The 16,256-nt window shown below is 37.7% G+C and overlaps 1 protein-coding gene across 2 annotated transcripts in view; it reads right to left on the bottom strand.

The window, feature by feature from the left end:
- LOC133856888 (probable anion transporter 6, chloroplastic) overlaps positions 1-16,256 on the bottom strand; it is a 24,904-nt gene extending 8,648 nt beyond the window's left edge. Inside the window, exons 1-10 of one of the 2 annotated variants that reach the window (XM_062291936.1) lie at positions 15,715-16,255; positions 15,094-15,239; positions 9,639-9,738; positions 9,336-9,388; positions 8,775-8,849; positions 8,122-8,202; positions 7,846-7,907; positions 6,920-6,993; positions 6,514-6,629; positions 5,285-5,321 (exon numbers count right to left, since the gene is read on the bottom strand). In XM_062291936.1, coding sequence (XP_062147920.1) covers positions 5,285-5,321; positions 6,514-6,629; positions 6,920-6,993; positions 7,846-7,907; positions 8,122-8,202; positions 8,775-8,849; positions 9,336-9,388; positions 9,639-9,738; positions 15,094-15,239; positions 15,715-16,098 — 1,128 coding nt within the window. In that variant the 5' untranslated portion in view covers positions 16,099-16,255. Of the gene's footprint in view, positions 1-5,284; positions 5,322-6,513; positions 6,630-6,919; positions 6,994-7,845; positions 7,908-8,121; positions 8,203-8,774; positions 8,850-9,335; positions 9,389-9,638; positions 9,739-15,093; positions 15,240-15,714 lie in introns of both variants that reach the window. The other variant, XM_062291937.1, reaches the window with a different exon arrangement.

Genomic DNA, 16,256 nt, shown 5'->3' with positions numbered 1-16,256 from the left:
ATTCTCTGATGTATTGGAGCCTCCTAGCTTTGAGCATCTTATGGAACATCCCCAGGGCAAGGAGCGAGCACATTCTCATATCAAGATCAGTGCATTCTCTCCACAGCACTGCCTGCTTGCGAAGATTGTTTTACACAATCTATGGCCCACAGCTCGTAGGAGTGAGCTCGTATTGAAGAGGCTCGATTTCTTTATGCCCTGGCTATAAGGATGCCTTTTGGTTTGTGTAAGCACATTCTGAACACCATGCTTGAGATGAGAGACGATCATTCCACAGGTCTAGCTTTTGCGTGCTTAGTCACGCAGATCTGTCTCCAGTCTGTGACAGACATCTCTGTTGAGCACAGGATGAGAGTTAAGGATCCCCTTGGGAATCAGACTCTCATGAAGTCAAATGCTCGGTTGCGATTTGAAGGTCAAGGAGAAGCACCTCAGCCTCCTCCAGTTCAGGTTGATTAGCATACTGCAGCCTCCTCATCTCAAACAGCTCCACCTCCTCCATCTTATGATGATAACTTTGCTCAGATCATGGCTGCCTTGAATTCTATTCATAGAGAGGTTAGCACTATCAATGTTCGAGTCGAGCAGTGTCAGATTGACATCAAGGAGTGCCTTTTGTTCCATCATCCACATAATGATGATGATGATCGAGTGCTGTGATCACTCTTATTTTTTACAGTTGTTTGTTGAACTTCTGTTTATTTGGGCTATTTTTGAGACATTTTACTTTTATTCCTGTTTTTCGATATTTGTAATTTTATAACTGTGGATTTTATATACTCTGTTTACCCTTATCCTTTTGAGACAGCAAGGGGGAGTATTTTTATAACTGTGGCTTTTCTATACTTTGTTTACCTTTTGCCCTTTTGAGACAAAGAGGGGGGAGTATTTTTATTTTTTGACCGAAATTGTATTTTTAAACCGGTCAAGTGATTTTTCCCCAGAATGGCCGAAGGGGGAGTTTGTTGGCTTCATTCTGTTAACAAAATCACTATCATGTAGTGTTGCTGTCCTAACAGGGATACCGTTTATTTCAGAATCTTTAAATATTCAGAGTTTATTTCTCTAATATGGAAAGAGCCTTATTATGACAAGTTTCAGTGTCACAAGCTTCAAGAAGGCAATTTCAGAGTTCCATGAAGATTATGCGAAGTCTCCAACTCAGCAAAAGTCGAATCCCTTGTTTTCGTCCGAACGGTCCAGTGAAGCGTTCAGACACCCTCCTGTGTCGAGAAGATTCTTTCAGTTCAGTGTTGCATACGTCTAGACGTCAGGACAACACGTTTGAACGCTCTTCAATGTTCGAGAAGAATCCAGATTTCAGTTTCAAACACAGATTGGGAAGACAGCTTGCATCCGTCCGAACGCGGCCTTAATATGGAAAAGTGTGAAGTGCGTTATGAAAAAGTGGTTGCACAGTTCACCATCTAAACGCTCTATGACTCCAACCGGACACCGCCTAAAGAAATCCGAATCAGACTTGTATTAGGTTTTCTAAGCCTATAAATAGAGGCCTCTAGGTATGTATTATTCACAGAATTCGGTATTGAATTCTCTAGAGTTTAGAGAGAGTGTTTAGGTAAAAATTGTGAAGATTTATTAGCTCTCTAAGTGCTACCAAGTATGTGGTTCTTGTTCATGTGAAGTTTAGCTTAAGGAGGAGCCCTAAGCTAAAGGAATCCATTGAAGACCCCTTCAGGTTGGAGACCTGGTTGAGAAGTGTTCACGTTGGGTTACGTGTCAAAATGCAAGGTACGATCGCTGCATCGAGGTATGTGAGTGTTACTACTTTGTTACTTTGTCTTTTGAATAGTGGAATTCCTTGGTTTGGCTGCCTCAGAGTGGTTTTTTCTCTTAATTGAGTTTCCACTTCGTTAACAAAATATGTTTCATTTCAATTCTGTACTTTGATATTTTGTTACACATTATTCACACACACACTGTAAATTAAAAGTCTATATTATTTTTCACATTTGATCTCATGAGATACCACTATTCTTTAGATTTTCAAGTTCTGGAAGTAGCATTTCATTGGGATGTTATAGATGGCTTTAGTTTGCACCAGTATTATAGTAAGCAAAACAATTTTGGTCAACCAGCTTTCATACCCTGCTTAAAAAAAAAAAAAAAAAATCATTACCTTTTTTTTTCATAAGCAAACACAATTTATTAAAAAAAAAAAAAAAAAAAGGCAAAAAAGAGCAATCTAAGTACACTTTAAGAATATAAGAGAAACACCTAGCTAGTAGAAGAAAAAAGATCAAGAAAGACATGAAAGCTAGAAATATTTATGTCATAGGCAATTGTCCAATGATCAAGAGTCTCGAAGAAAAAATCCTTAAGTTCTGCCGCCGTTTGTTCGTGGTCTTCAAAACACCGATCATTACTTTCTCTCCAAAGACACCACATAATGCAAGATGGAACCATCTTCCACATTACAACATTTCGAAGCCTACCGAAATACCCTTTCCAACAAGCAAAAAGGTCTACCACACAACTAGGCATAATCCACGCCAGTTCACTGACTCCCCAATATTGTTACACATTCATCACCAATCAAGCACAATACCATGCCACTTTCTAAGATTTCCATGGTTAGAATCTTCTGTAGGCCAGCCAACCAAGCAAAGAATGTCATTCTCAAGGGAGCCTTATTCTACCAAATACTCCTCCAAGGAAAATGAGTTCTATCATGGGAAACAAGGACATTATAGTAAGATTTAACCTCAGTCATCAAACAACCCTTCTTAGAAGGTACCCAACAAAGCTTGCCTTTGCCACCTTGTGTTAATCTCAAGAAATACAACAAATTTAAAAACGAGGTAAAGAAATCCACCTCCTAATCATGAGCCGCTTTAAGAAAGTTAACATTCTATTGATGAGAATCATTAAAAAACTCCAAATGATCTGCCATAGAAGCATCCTTACAATGGCCAAATTGAACGAGTCTGGAAAAGGTGCCTTGAGGGTCTGATCCCTACACCACACATCATGCCAGAATCTAATTTTGGAGCCATCACCGACCTCAAATATAGTATGACTAGAAAACTCCCACCATCCTCCCTTGATATTCTTCCAAAGCCTCACCCCCATACACTTCATTGGAACATCACCCATCCCACACACTGCCATATTTCGAATCTACAACCACTGTCCATAAGGCCTCTCTCTCATGAACACAACACCAAAGCCACTTCCCCAAAGAGCTCACTTGAACGGAAGTAAATTATGGACTCCCAACCCTCCTTCTGAAATCGGAGAACACACGTTAGACTAGGTAACCAAATGGAATTTGAACTCTTCACCAATACCACCCCACCTAAAGTCCTATTGCAACTTCTCTCTGCGGTTGGTAACACCAACCGAGAGGGGAAAAAGAGACATGAAGTAGTCAGATTAGATAAAGCACTTTTAATCAAGGTCACCCTCCCATCCTTTGAAAAATACATCATCTTTCATCCAGTCAAACAACGCTCTATCTTCTCAATAACACCATCCCATATAGATTTGGCCTTAAACAAAGCTCCGAGCGGAAAGCCTAGATATTTCATAGGTAGAGAAGAGACCCTACAACCAAAATGCTAGCTAAGCCTTCCACATTATTGAAATTGCCAACGGGGACCAACTCTGATTTAACTAGATAATCCTAAAACCTGAAACCGCTTCAAAGCATAAGAACAAAAAATGCAAATTGCAAAGGTGATCTGGATTTGCTCTGCAAACAATCAAAGTATCATCCGCAAACAAAAGTGAGATTTTGAAGGGACAAACATTCCTAGACCCTATTGAAAAACTTAAAAGAAACCCCATTCATCATAGCATAAATCATTATACTTAACGCCTTCATAACAATAACGAATAGTAAGGGGTACAAAGGGTCTCTCTGTCTAAAATCATGGGAGTTACTAAAAAAGCCCGGTGGGAAATGATATATAATGCTCAATCCAATTACATCATTTCTCCCTAAAGCCGCATCTCCTCAGCATATAAACAAAAAATTCCAATTTACACAATCATATGCCTTTTCCATATCAAACTTGCAAAGCACATCTGGGTCCTTGAATCTAATCCTGTTATCGTTATCAATGCATTCATTCCCGGATGAAAGCAATCTAAGGCTTATAAATTATCTTCTCCACTTCCATTTTCAACTTGATAGCTAGAATTTTGGCAACAATTTTGTAAACAACCCACTAAGCTAATAGGTTAAAAGTTCTTAATATCAACAGCCTCAGGAATCTTCAGAATAAGAGTGATGCGGGCATTGAAATTTTTTTGAACAAACCTCTAGCGTGAAAATCATGGAAAACACTCATGATATCTACTTAAAGAATACCCCATCAAATTTGGAAGAACGCTATAGTAAAATTGTTAGGTCCCGGAGCCTTATCACCATTCAAAGCTTTCACCACCTCAAATACCCCATCTTCCTCAAAAGGTCTCTCCAACCAAATGGCCTCATCCTTCCCAATGGAACAAAAGAAAGGCCATCCAACCTAGGCCTCCAACTGTGTCGTTCGGTGAACAAGCTATTGTAGAACTACACAATATGATTACTTATCTCAGATTGATCTAAAGAGACTATACCATTAACCTCCAACTATTCAATGTAGTTATTCCTCCTATCCGAGTTGGCCATTCGGTGGAAGAAATTTGTGCAATTGTCACCCTCTTTTAACCATAACGCCCTCAATTTCTACCTCCAACTCGCCTCCTTTAGAAGAGTAATCCTCTCCAAATCATTAGTCAATGTAACCTTCCTCAATTTACCTCCTCACTTAGACCTCTCCCTTCTTCCAAGCCCTCAAGAACCCGTAAATCCTCCATAAGAAACTATTTCTTTCTTTATACATTACCAGACACCTCCTCATTCTAGACTTTTAAGTCAACTTTCAAAGCCTTAAATTTGCAGGCTAAAATATAACTTGAAGAACCTGAAAATGATAAGAAGTCCACCACTGTTTCACCCTTTCTAGGAAACCCTATGATTTTAGTTACCTTACTATTGAAGGACCCAATTTAGAAATTGATCCCAACTTCTTAGCAACAGAAGCAAATCCAACAGTATTCCAGTAGAAACACTATATTGTTATGGGTATCCATACATTAGGAAGGCTGATGTTTCCTGAACAGCTTTAATTGAACATATATTCAATTACATGGTATTTGGTATATTATTTACCAATCCCATATGAAATGTACAACAAACATTTTTTCTATGAATGTCTACAAGAATGTGCTGGAAGAATAAAAGCAATAGAAAACATATTTCATTTAGGCTTACCCATGCTGCTTCCGTCAAATTTAGGTTCAGCTCCTCACTGTATAGCATGAAACTGAAACTTAAGTCCTTTGAAATCATATAAATATGATAAAAGAAAGAAAAAGAAAGTGTGTCTAATGCATATGCTAATGTTTTGAAAGATGGGAACTATAAAGATAACTTAAGACAAAAGAAAAGAAAAAATGTATCAGAACCTCCTTTCAGAAGAATTATTCATTTATACTTGAGGATAATAAAGCTTCGTACAAGTAATTATCCTTGTGTACTAGCTTAGACCTGTTAATGCAGAAACCAGAATATAAAAAGGATAGAACAGATGATGACCAAAAGCAGCCTTTTGGCTTTGGCTCAGGCGGTAAAGGTGGGACAAAATTGGGATGGGTCTTAGGATCAATTCATTTTCCAGCCAAAGGAAACAGAGTGAAGGCTGGGGAGTTTTTGGGTAGGACTCAAAATCTTTCCCAGCCAAAAGAAAAAAATAAATTAATAAATTAATTCATTTATTAATTAAATTAAATTAAAACAAATAATGAGGACCAAAATTTGGACTACCCTGCTTTGCTCAGCATTAATGCATGGTTATTGAAACCCTTCAGCATGTATGGATGATATAACTTCTAAAAGGCAGCAAAAAAAAAAATTGCATTTGCGCTACCTTTTTCACTTCAACGAGCCTGGTCATATTTTATGCCAAAATACCAAAGATAGGTTATTAAAAAAGTTAATTACAAAGCTAGAGAACATGTTATTCTATTCAAATCTATATAAATTAGCCAAGGCCTTTCTCTAAGATGATTTTGATTACTTGGATAATATCTTCCATGCTTTAAGCATTTGGGTAAGTAAAAAAGACGTATTACCCAGCCCTGTACCCCAAAACCCTTGAAGGGAGAAAAAGAAAAAAGATAAGGACAGGCGGAAGGGTGCTGTAAAATAGATCATATCATGCTGACAGGGTTAACAATTTCAGCCTCCAAATTTCCAATTACAGCTTATACATACAAAAATGCACTTGTAAGATAGTTCTTGCTTTTGAATATTGTAGTGGAATATGAAATCTTTTAGATTTTCTTTAAATAAATTCTTTAACTTATATATCATTTGATAAACAATGTTCAACCCTAGTAACAAGAGACACAGATAAGCAGATGCACAAAATCTCAGAGCACTAGTTCAGAAAATAGCCAACAGTAATAGTGAATACGCAAGTCAAATGTCATAAAAGGTACCTAAAATATGTAGGAAGCCAAGACAGACAAGTATAGTGACCCCAACTTCCACAAAAATGAACATATATCATTGCCCATACGGCTTGACTTCGGAAAAATGCCTTCCATGGTACTTCCTATCATACAATATCCAGTAAGAAAACAGGGTAACAATATAAGAGCTATCAAGTTATAATGGTCCGTTTGGGTGTTGAATCCGAATATTATTCGAATTCACTGCGCGAATTACGAGGTTTGACTTTGTGAGATAAAATTTGAAAAATTTTGAAATTTTTTGAAAAAGTTGAATAAAATATAATTTGCTTTTGAAAAAAGTTGAATAATATTCAAAACAAACACACCACGATACCATTAACACTGCTTTTCTTAATATAAGTCAAAGAACAACAGTCCATGCAGTTTATACCTTTAATGAGCCACCTAACTCTCTCAGAGACGTATTCCCAGTTTGTGTCATAAAGGCAGACTGGGACCCGGACCCTGTCAGATAATTAAAAAAAGAAAAAGAAAACACAGGCCATGTGGCAGAAGAACTGATGAAAAAAGTAATCAAAGATGAAACAGCATATGCTTCATAGCACAAGGATTGAAGTATAGGATCAGCATCAGCATCCAGCTTCACATTTATTACATATATAACAATGTCTAGGACATGTCCATTTACATAGTGTGCAAAACAATTATATATTAGCTCATGCATAACCATGAAAACCAAGTGTCAAGGAACAAACCAATAATAGTATACGACAACGTACATTAAAAGGTAATGGTAGTGCTCCTGGCAGTGGCACTAAAGATCTTGGTAATGAAAGAGACTCTGCTGACGTGGTGTTGGCAGTGGTAGAAGTACATGGTTGTTAAATTGGTGCTAATGGTGGCAAAAGTTGAGAAAGTATAAGTATGCTGTGATGATGATAGTGGTAATATAGTGGTTGGACAGTTGGGGTCGCTATGGCCATAGCCACCGGGTTAATGGGGCGTCATTACTGAAAATTTGAAAACTTGGACATGGTAATGAGTAAGCATTGTGAGAAATTCTCAAAATAAATCCTTCTGAAAATTAAGGAAGCGTAACTTGGATATTTAAATAGTTTATTCTCCAAGCACCTGAGCAAGCGTTTCAGGTGGCCTTATCAATTAACAGTTAGACAAAAATGATTAAAATGCATAACAGGTTATGGTGCATTTGCAATATAACAATGCACTTAATTCTGATTAACTGATGTATTTTACATCATCCATATGGCAAGAAATCAGCTTTATTTCCAGACAAAAATATAAAACCAAAGGAGAAAGAATAAATAAAGCCAAAAAAAGGGATTAAGTGCTCACACGAAATTGATTCAGCAGGAAATGAAGCTTTTCCTTGTTCAAGAAATTGAAACCCCAAGAACCTTCATAATTTTTTGGCAATACAAAAAGTAAAGATTTACAAAGTCAAATCAACATACACAAAAAAAGTATCAACAATTACTTCAACCAAGGGAGAATTTGTTTTCTTTTCAAATGAACAAAGATTGCTTTGCTTAATGCACAACTAATTAGTTCCTTAAACTAAACCAGATGCAGGTAAGTTAAATAGTTTCCAACTTTCACATAGCTACTTACCAGGCTAGCCCAAAAAAGCCAAATAGGTAAAAAACAGATTCCCAACCAAAATTTTGGATAAGGGGAGGAGCCAAAAGAAGCCTGCAAGTTTTACTATGTTAGAATTAACCAATAAACAAAAACCTAAGTACTCAATAAAACTTAACAAATGAATGATCAACGAATATATAACTTTGCTACACTTGGCAGATCTAAAATAATTTGAGGGAAGCTCACGTCTGCCTTAGTTTTCTGGCAGAGAAAAGGTCTTAAACTGATAACTAGTATAAGAATATTGTGTGCATATTAGATTCAACTCATATGGAAATAAAGCAGGAACTAGAACTTCTCAGTGAAGCTTTAAAAATCACTATTGGACCTTCAGCAATCAAAAAATATTCTATAAATACACTACCAGGCATGTGAAGAGAGACGAGGAACATTACTGGAGACATTTTAGAAATTCAAATCTTGCTTAAAGAACAATCTATTAGGAAGCCGTTTGTAGTTATTTCTAATCAAATCATACAGTTTAATGGCTAAGAATCTCAGTTCTCAATAAGAATGATTTTATGTGGTCAAGTTTTGTGGTATCATGCCAATTAGATCCATTATCAAACATTAACTTCAATATAAGATAATTCCTTATCTACAAACATTTTAACAAAACATACCCTGAAACACTTCCCACACTCAGCCCACCGAAAACGAATGCTACAGCCCTTGACCGCTCTTCCAATGGTATCAACCTGCAAATGGTGTTGGAGAATGCAAATCAAGTGGAGAAAAAAATGTTCATTAGCACTTTGGTAACACATAACTTACATATAGAAAAAGTGATGCTGACAGCATAAGATATTATCAATAGTAAACACCAATAACAAAGAGCCAAATCATACACCCAAGTTTAACTTCACAGAGAATTGCCAAAAGTGACAACCAGATATTACACCAAGAAACTAGACATTACCATTCCAACTTTTTTTGTCTCCAACAAATTTCTACACTCAATTTCATAAGATCTCTTTTAGTAAGATTTAGTGGCTTACAAGTGTTTTTTGTAAGGAGCTGAATCAGGTACATAGCAGTGAGCCAGTAAAAGAGAAAGAGAAATACCAAAAGTTAACAAGGAAAGACAGAGATAAAGCAAATTATAGCAAGAAAAACAGAGATCATGTCTAAATATCATTCTTCTGATTAACATGCGCCTGGACTAATTTGGATGTCATACATGCCTGGCGATAAGATCAGTTGCAGCCGAAGGGGAAACACCTTCTCCTATTCCAACCTAGATATAACAAGGAAGAGAAATGCTTAGTCCTAAAATAAACTCAGATCAACATGAAAGGTATTCGAGAGACACATGACTAGACTATCATTACTATAAGGCATGGGCAGAGACAAGACAGGCAATGAACTTGAACCTTTTGGTAAGACCCAAGTGTTTTTTAACGTAAAAGACACAACAAAGAGATGCAAAGTTAAGAAAACACTTAACCAGTTTGGATTGAAAAAGGATTCGGAAGGGACTTACATACCAATATTCTTGACATGATTAATCCAGGCATAAATCCAGCAAGCAAAGGAACAATAGCTGTAGCCAATGACCAAGTCAATACCCCAATCTTAAGAACTTTTCTGAACCCAAAAAAAAAAAAAACAAAGAATACAGGTGAGCATGACCCATATATCACATTACCTTACATGCCCAAAAACAAAGATGACATATTTCTGGTGCATGTAACATCTACAAATCTTTTCCATCTATGAGTAAAAAAACTGTTTGTTACCATTCTGTTTCTATATTACTTTTGCATGTGTTTTGGTTAGTTTTTTAATTAATTTACTTTTATTTAAGTAATTGAAATATCATTAAAAGCGTAATGCACCTAGGTACGCAAAGAATGTATACATGAGAAAATACCCAACTAGAAGAAGAAAAAAGAATAAGGAAATCATGATAATTAATCAACAAAGGAGAACAAAAGCTGTTGTCCAAAGATACGGAGCGTACAAAAATAACGATTTAATTTTCTTCAAAGTTCTCTCATGGCCCTCAAAACTTTTGTCATTCATTTCCCTTCATAGACACTACAAAAGGAACGAATGCACCATCTTCCACACAGTTGCACTCCATACGCTACCGACAGTCCACCAACACGTATATAAGTCAATTACTCCTCTAGGTATAACCCACGACAGCCCAAATTGACTAAACAAAACATCCCATAAGGCACTAGCAACCTCACAATGGTGAAGAAGAAGGTAAACAAACTCCCCACTCCTTTTACACATACGCACCTATCAACCACGATAACATGTTTCCTCAGATTATCTATGGTAAGGATCTTTCCGGGCCGCCGACCAAGCAAAAAATGTCACCCTGAAAGGAACCTTAATCCACCAAACACTCTTCCAAGGGAAACAAAAGCCATCATTGTGAACCAAGACACTATAGAAGGATCTAAAAACGAAAAAACCTCTTTTGGAGGGGATCCACCAAAACTTGTCTTCACCTTCCCGTCTCACTCTAACTGAATACAAAACCTTGAAGAAAAAGGCAAAGACATCCACCTTCCAATCATGAGTCACTCTAGCAAAGCTTACATTCCACTGAGTGGAGCGAACCGAAAACTCAAAGTGAGTAGAAGCATCCTTCGCACAAGCAATGCCAAAATAAATCTGGAAATGCTTCTTTAAAGGCCATATCCCCACACCACAGATCATGCTATAAACTAACCTTGGAGCCATTTCCCGCCTCAAATATAGTATTGCTAGAAAACTTGCGCCAACCCCTCCTAATATTTTTCCGTAAACCCACCCCATACATTCCAAGAGGATCATTAGAACACTACCCACCCCACGAATTGCCAAATTCATCACCACTCTCTACCAAGCCTTTCTCTCATGCACAGTGCCATAGCCATTTCCCTAAGAGAGCTCGATTGAACATCAACAAGTTTCAGACCGCCAACCCTCCTTCAGAGATCGGAGAACAAACCTTGGACCAGCTTTTCTGGTGATATTCAATTCCTCACCTAGCCCACCCGATAAGAAATCACTTTGAAGCTTCTCAATACGGTTGGCAATACCAGCAGGAAGAGGACAGAGGGATGAAAAGTATGTAAGTAAATTGGAAAGTGTAATCTTTACTCTTTATAAGGGTAACCCTATCACCCTTAGACAAATACATCTTTTTTCAACTAGCTAACTGACACTCTATCTTTTCAATAATATCGTTCTAGATAGACTTGGCCTTATAATACCTGTCAATAATATCGTTCTAGATAGACTCTATCTTTCCAACGGAAGACCAATGTACTTCAAAGGCAAAAGGGAAACCTCACAGCCCATAATACCTGTCAACCCATCCACATCAGCAGCATCACCCACAAGAGCCAATTCTGACTTAGCCAAATTAACCTTCAAGCCCAAGACAGCTTCAAAACATAAAAACAAGCACCACGGATGATGTAGATGATCTCGGTGTGCCCCATTGAAAATCAAAGTATCATCCGCAAACAGAAGGCGAGAGATATCAATCACTGTCCCCATGGAGAATCTAAATAATAGTCCCTTACTCACTGCAGTAGAAATCATCCTACTCAAAGCCTCCATCACAATGACAAATAGCAGAGGGGACAAAGGGTCCCCTTGTCTCAAGCCACCAGAGCTATTAAAAAAACGGGTAGGAGTGTTGTTCACCAAAATCGAGAACCGTACCATAGAAATACAATGAGTTATCCAAGAGAACAACTCCCCCCCAAAACCGCACCTCCTTAGCATGTACAACAGAAAATCTCCATTAACATGAACATAGGCTTTTTCTAAGTCCAGCTTGCAGAATACACCCAACTCTCCATATCTTATTCTACTATTAAGGCATTCATTGGCAATAAGAACAAGATCTAGGATCTACCTATCCAAGATGAAAGCATTCAGTGACTTAGAAATAATCTTCTCCAACACCACCTTTAGCTTGTTTGCTAAAATATTGGCAATAATTTTGATAATGCCACTCACAAGGCTAATCGGGCAAAAGCCTTGGAAGTGACAAGAGTCCCACCATTGTTTCACCCTATCCACAAAAACCACAAACTTCAACCACATGTTTCATCCTATGAAAGTCATCACAGTCAAGGAGAATCGAGAAATGATCCGAGCATAGCCTAGGAAGCCTTCTATGGGAAAAACCTGGAAACTGAGCTTTCCAAGCCGGAGAAACGAGATTTTGTTAATCCTAGACCAAGAGGAAGATTCCCAATTATTCGGCCAAGTATAAATACCCCCAACAAGAGGGAGGTCCATCAAGCCCTGATCAAAAATGAAACAAAGAACTCCATCATAGCTGGGCATAAGCGTGCTACTCCCGATCTCTCATTGGGGAACCAAATGACGTTAAAATCACCTCCAATGCACTAAGGTAAGTTCCACCAACTGAGCAAGCCAGCCAACTTATCCCAAAGAAGCCTTCATGCCTATCAGAATTAGGACCATAGACACCCGCAAAAGCGCAGGTGTAATGATCTTCAACGTTTCTAAAGGTAACAGCCAGGGTGAACTCCCTCACACACTCATTGATCTTTTCCACCATGTTCTTATCCCACATGATCAAAATGCCACCTAAAGCCCCTCTAGAATCCAAATAACACCAATCCACATTATGGCAACCCAACAAGCTACGCACTACAATATGGGGACATTACCTCCAGCTTAGTTTCTTGAAAACATACAACATCAACTTTCCATTTTCTGAGTAAATTTCTCACCCTTAGGCATTTATCCCCCTCATTCAGCCTTCTCACATTCCAAAATAAGATTTTAGGCTTCATTAAAAACTGAATAACCCCTCTCCTTTCTACTAGCACGGATAGAAGTCTCAAATTTAGAATCATAATTTATAAAGCATTCAATCTTTTTAATTCCCTGATGCCTTTGCTACCAAGTTTTAGTTAGTTATACCCCATTTACTTTTTCTTTTCTTTTTTTTTGATAAATAATTCATTTTATTGATAAGCGCAGAGGACCCTACTACCCACCTAATTTCGCCAACAATCTAACAACTATGCCTCCCTTGCAAACATCACCCAATGAACTCCAAATAGGGTAAAGATTGCACTCCCTAATTCTCGTGCCACTTTGCAATGGAGTAAAAGATGATCAATAAGTTCCCCGCTCCTCCTACACATGTAGCACCATTCCACCACTATTACTCTTCTCTTTCGTAGATTATCCAATGTCAAAATCTTCCCATGAGCTGCTGTCCACAAAAAAAAAAAAAAAAAAAAGAGAGGAGAAAATACAATTTACCCCACCCCCCACCCACACAAATTTATATTACTATGGCAAAAAAAAATACCATTCGTCTATTTTTTTTCCCTCTTTGGACAAAAATCAAGTCACTTGCGTGACACGTGACTTTTTTCAACCAAAACTTTTGAAAATGCCATGGGGTAAAGTGTAAAAGAAAAAAAAAAAAAAAAAAAAAAAAAAAAAAAAAAAGATGGGGGTGGTCAAGCCACCTCCATTGGGCCAACACACCCACCAATTTTTTCTTTTTCTTTTTTGGTTTTTTGTCTTGTTTTGTTTTTGGTTTTTCTTTTTTTAAAATAATAATAATAATAATAATAATTTAGCATTTACACTTCAACGTTACGTCTATCAAAAAAAAACTTTTAAAAAAAAAAAAAAGTCGCTTTTTTTACACTTTACCCCTCGAGGGCATTTTCGATAGTTTTGGTCGAAAAAAGTCACACACCATGCACGTGACTTGAGTTCCGTTCAAAGAGAAAAAATAAACTGATGGTATTTTTTGCCACAGTAAAGTACATTGAGGGGGTCTATCATCATTTTTGAACAGTTGACGTTAAAACGCAAATGGGTGGATACTTACTCTCAAAGGGACTTTAACTTTCCAAACACTCCTTCTCGGAAAAGAAGAACCCCTCGAAGTAGACAACTCATGAAAGAACGCCTCACCTCAAATTTCTTCCTCTTGGAATGAATCCACCAAATACAATCCGCACTACCTTGTCTCCATCTAAGTTATATCCCATTTCTTAAAAGGGAAATGCTTTTAGATGGATTGATTGTCTTTCATTTAATAGAGTCAATTGTAACTTGGAGATACGATCAGATTCTGTCAAAAAAATAATGGAATGACCTCCAGTACAGAAAGAAATCAAAGAATGACAGTCAAGAAAAATCCCAATACAAAGATATGCTTTTTATTTAATTTTATTTTATTGTTTCTCTTCTATTCAGATTCACGATTTCATTTCTCTCAAATTTCTGTTACGGTCGTCATCATATGAGGCAAAGTGCATTATGCTCAGTAACAGCATTTAAGCTTTGGAATGCTGAAATGCAAGTATAAACTCTGGTCTACAGGACAATTGCAACTGGAAGTTATTGCTCCTTGTTGTGTTCCTTGGGGGATAACAATGAGATCTTTTAGAGAGTTGCATGGAAACGGAGGTTAAATGTGCATTGTCTGCGGCCGAGGATAGCTGTCCAAGATATGTCCATATAAGTGAGTTAGGGATGATGGATAGGTGACAGAATTCCTCAAAGTTCTGGTGGAAGATAGTGGACGGTATCTAGTACTACATGATTGAATGCGGTCTAGAAAAGTTTTCTCTTATTTTTCTCAAATATATGTATGTATTAAGATAGAACAAGTAGTAGACTAAAGATCAATCTGTTTTCATGACTAACACAGCAAAAGTTGAAGGACCTAGGCTTATGTGGTTAAAATTGGACTTCCATTTCATGCCACCTATCATAACACTAGATAGCTCGACTAGATTTCTAACAAGACAGTATTTGTGCATTAGTGACATGTACAATACCACAAAACACAATATCCTTTAGCAGGTTGTTGATTATTGCAATGTGGGAAGGTGGTTTTTGACCAACTCTAGTAGTCCTTGCTAATCAACAGCAGGTCCCAAATTAATCTCTTGCATTAGTAGACGAAGGTTAGAAACTGACCTCCCACCAAATATCTTGGCAAGCCACCCACCAGGTAACTGACTCAATGCATAGCCCCAAAAGAAAGATGACTGCACCAATCCAGCCACCGATGAATTCCACCCAAACTGGTGCGACATTGGAATTATAGCAATACTCAAGTTTACCTGTCCAATACACAACAAACAAAACGAGTTTAATTAAATCTCACCAAGCAGAGATCTGCTAACTATTTGAGCAACATGGTTTTATCATTTCGTCTCTTTCTAAGACAAAAACTGCTGCGCTCATCAATATATATATAAATGCTTTGGTTATTTAACATGCTTATTATGTTGCACTCAATATAACTCAAGGACCCACTTCATATTGATCGGTCAACCATATTTACACCAAACAAATTCGAAGGCATAAAGAAAAACAAAAGAATAGCACCCAAAAAAATTTAAAAATAAAAAATAAAAAATTAAATAAAAGCTGTATACAACTTCGTTCAATTTCACTCCTATATTCCTATGATAATGAACTCAATGATCAACAGAAAAAATTGTTCCTAGAATTGTCCTCAGAGAAGGACAACACTGTATTAGTAATTAACTACCTTATCCGCTTAGCAAAAGAGAGAAAAGGGGGAAAAAAAACCTTATCCATGTTGCAAATAACAAAGGCCAAGGACGTCGTCCCAATGATTTTATATCTCTCAGGAATATTCTTCCATGGCGGCCAATTCCTATGAAAACCCACTTCCCCAGACCCAGTTTCGCCCTCAGAACCCGCCGGCTCCGATTCATTCACGTGGAGTCCCGTGAGTACGCCAGCAACCCTTTCGCTATCTTTGACATTTTCTTTCTCTTTGATGGTACAGCATACCCGGAACCCCGAGCGGTGCCTTGAAGGAAATGAATGCAAGTGATGGAGTTTGAGTACCGAGGCCTTGAAAACTGGGCGTTGTGCATGTGAGACTGTGTCCGTGTTGTTGTGAAGAAAAAAGCGTAAGTATTCAGCTCTTGATGTAAATGTCGCCATTATCTTCACAAAGCTGAGCAGTGAAGAAGTTCTTTGCGTACACTGTAACTTCCGTTAGAATTGTTGGCGGGCAAAGAAGAAGAAGAGCTACGGGCCATGGGCGATGGCTATGTTCGTGAGGACTTGAGGTGGCCACGCAAGAGGGGATTTGTTTGTGG

Source organism: Alnus glutinosa, chromosome 14 (genome assembly GCF_958979055.1).
Source record: "Alnus glutinosa chromosome 14, dhAlnGlut1.1, whole genome shotgun sequence".
Lineage (NCBI taxonomy): Eukaryota > Viridiplantae > Streptophyta > Magnoliopsida > Fagales > Betulaceae > Alnus > Alnus glutinosa.
This window is presented reverse-complemented; position numbering and strand designations above follow the sequence as displayed.